This window comes from Mus musculus, chromosome 7, assembly GCF_000001635.26.
Source record: "Mus musculus strain C57BL/6J chromosome 7, GRCm38.p6 C57BL/6J".
Classification (NCBI taxonomy): Eukaryota; Metazoa; Chordata; class Mammalia; order Rodentia; family Muridae; genus Mus; species Mus musculus.
In genome coordinates, this window is record NC_000073.6 from 20,332,679 (window position 1) to 20,335,257 (window position 2,579).

The 2,579-nt window shown below is 36.6% G+C and overlaps 1 protein-coding gene across 1 annotated transcript; it reads right to left on the reverse strand.

The window, feature by feature from the left end:
* Window positions 1-463: 463 nt before the first annotated feature.
* Vmn1r243 (vomeronasal 1 receptor 243) lies at window positions 464-1,387 on the reverse strand. Its single transcript, NM_001167158.1, has one exon. It carries the CDS (start codon window positions 1,385-1,387, stop codon window positions 464-466), a length of 924 nt encoding a protein of 307 aa, NP_001160630.1.
* Window positions 1,388-2,579: the final 1,192 nt, after the last annotated feature.

A 2,579-nucleotide genomic window follows, 5' to 3' on the forward strand; every position in this document is an offset into this window, starting at 1 on the left:
ATATATTTACTATTTATATAAATTTCATCCTTGAAAATATTTAATCATAGCAAAGCACTCTCATTTATTCAAATAAGGAAATATAGAGATGGATTCTGTTCTTATCCGAAGTTTAAAGTATTAACTAAGAAGGAGCGAGAATATGCGTTTGATCAGGACCATTTAACACATTAAAATGTTTAGGGAATATGGGTTGCATCAGTTTCAGTCCAGCCTGCAGCAGAATACCGTTATATACAGGAGAACAGAGGATGGTGAATAACTCACTTACCATGTCAATCAGATTCCAAACAGAAATCATTTCACATCAACAAATGTGTATAGCCTTATTCTTTTAAAATTACAGCAGTGAGCACCACACCTTGTTCGTACAAAATGTTGAATACATATTTATGGAATAAAGTCCTTAATGGTATTAGTGAAGCTGTCTTTTGCATTTAGCATTTTTTAGCCACTCTGATTTTCAACAGTTGAAGAGCACAGAACAAGGATCCTTGGGATCTCTGAAGATCAACAGTAAAGGAGAGATACTGGGGAAGACTGCAGTTAAAATCTCACTGACAAGCCTTACGAAGAAATGAGAATGCATAAAAAGGACATGTAACATGATACAAATAAAATTTAGAAGATAAAAACTAACAAATGTGACTACCAGCATCAAGATAGTACGGGTTGCTCTTGTCTCAGCTTGGCCTCTGGGGTTCTGATTGGGAGTGAGGATGTGCTGCATTCGCTGGCGATGTCTATGAAGGAGAAGTACCATGGAGACACTGGTCCAGACCATGATGCTCATGAATGTGGCATCATAGGCAAACTGCAAGAGGACAATGCCTACACTGAATCCAGAAGTGGAACAGAACAACTTTCTTTTCGAGTCAGTGTTATTGTCTGTTATCTGTGGACCACTGACCTTAATTGGAATGTGAATATTACTTAATACACTGAAAAACCAACAACTGTAAGAAGAATAACTTGCCATGTTTGTGACACTTGCTCTAAGTACAAGTTTACCTTTCCCTCTATTAAGAGGAACCAGAGTGACAAACTGATGGACACCCAGGACACAGGTGGAACACAAGTTTGTGCTTCTTCCCACCAGGTGACTGAAGGATTCTAATTTACATTTGAGTTCAGTTGGAGGAGTTTTGGGAGCAAAAGCCATCATGTTGTTTGGAAATATAGTGAGGAAGAGAGTCAAGGCATTGGCCACAGCCATGTGGCTTAAAATCACCTGTCTGGGCCTCTGTTTAGAACCAGTCAAGACTGGATAGAAATTATGGACAAACAGAAAGACATTGGCCACAGTTCCAACCCCAAACTGGCAAAGCAAGAGGAGCTGAAGAGCCACTTCCTCAGTGGTTTTCACGGATTTACCATGAGCAGACATGGAGAGGGCTTTTCCCAATCCTACATTGATGAATAGATAGGTCACTACTCTCTGTGGGTCTCTGTTCTATTGTCCACACTTACCAATTGATTTGAGACCATTTCTTTACTTGATAAGTGAGACCGTATTCTAGTTACACATTACAGGTAAATTGCAGGGAAAACAATGCATGTATAATAACTAAGGTAAAATATTATACTTATTGAATTACTCCTGACTCAAGATACATTTTGTATTGCAACTACATCTTTATTGGTTTAGTAGGTCAAGAACACAATAACACACATTTTAACACACAATGGGCTTTGCATATGAATACAGACAGTAAAGAGTCTAGTATGAGTTTGTGAATCCATTATCAGAATTGAATTAGCAGGGAGGGGAAGCTGCAAATGGGATGTACTTAATAAAAAAATAAAAGAATATATAAATGCAACATAAAAATAAATAATTGAATATCCTCATGTTATAGTAACATATTAAAAATAGTGTGTATGGGAATAACATGTAAGATTGTACATAATAATAAAGTTGTGTAACTGAATTCTGCTGTAGAAAATTAAGATGTTGGATTTGAGAAAATTTTATACTATTCATCCATACAAACACAGACACACACACACACACACACACACACACACACACACACACACACACACACACACAAAAGCCACCATATATTTCTGATAGAGCCAGCTGTTTTCTGATCACACAGATTAACATAGGCTTACATATGTGTCCTCCATGTGAAAAAACCCCAACTTGCTAACAAGTTTCATTTATTCATAGTTTTTCTGATCTTAATTTTTGTTCCAAAATGTCAGGTGCCAGAGTCTTAGCTGTGTCATCTCCAGCTTCCCTTGAAAATCATTAACACAATTAGTATTATACCCTTTGCAAGCTAATGTTTAGTCTGCATTTTACTTGTTTATATATTTTCTTTAGGAACACAAGGGCCTCCATCTACCAGATAAAATTCAACATCTCACACACATGTTACACTTAATTACTAATCTAGGACACAGACATTTCTTTGAGATGAAAGCAGAATATTAACCTACATAAATTAAACTGCAGACTTCAAAAAGAAATAATGTTTCATGTTGGCTTCAGAAGACAATTTTCACTGAAGAAAAGAGAAAAGAATTTTAAGCAGAACTCTATGGTAGATGAATCCCACCTTCTGAGCCTC

Bases quoted from the DNA above. Each gene is read 5' to 3' on its own strand.
- Vmn1r243 (NM_001167158.1), bottom strand. From the start codon at position 1,387: ATGTCTGCTCATGGTAAATCCGTGAAAACCACTGAGGAAGTGGCTCTT.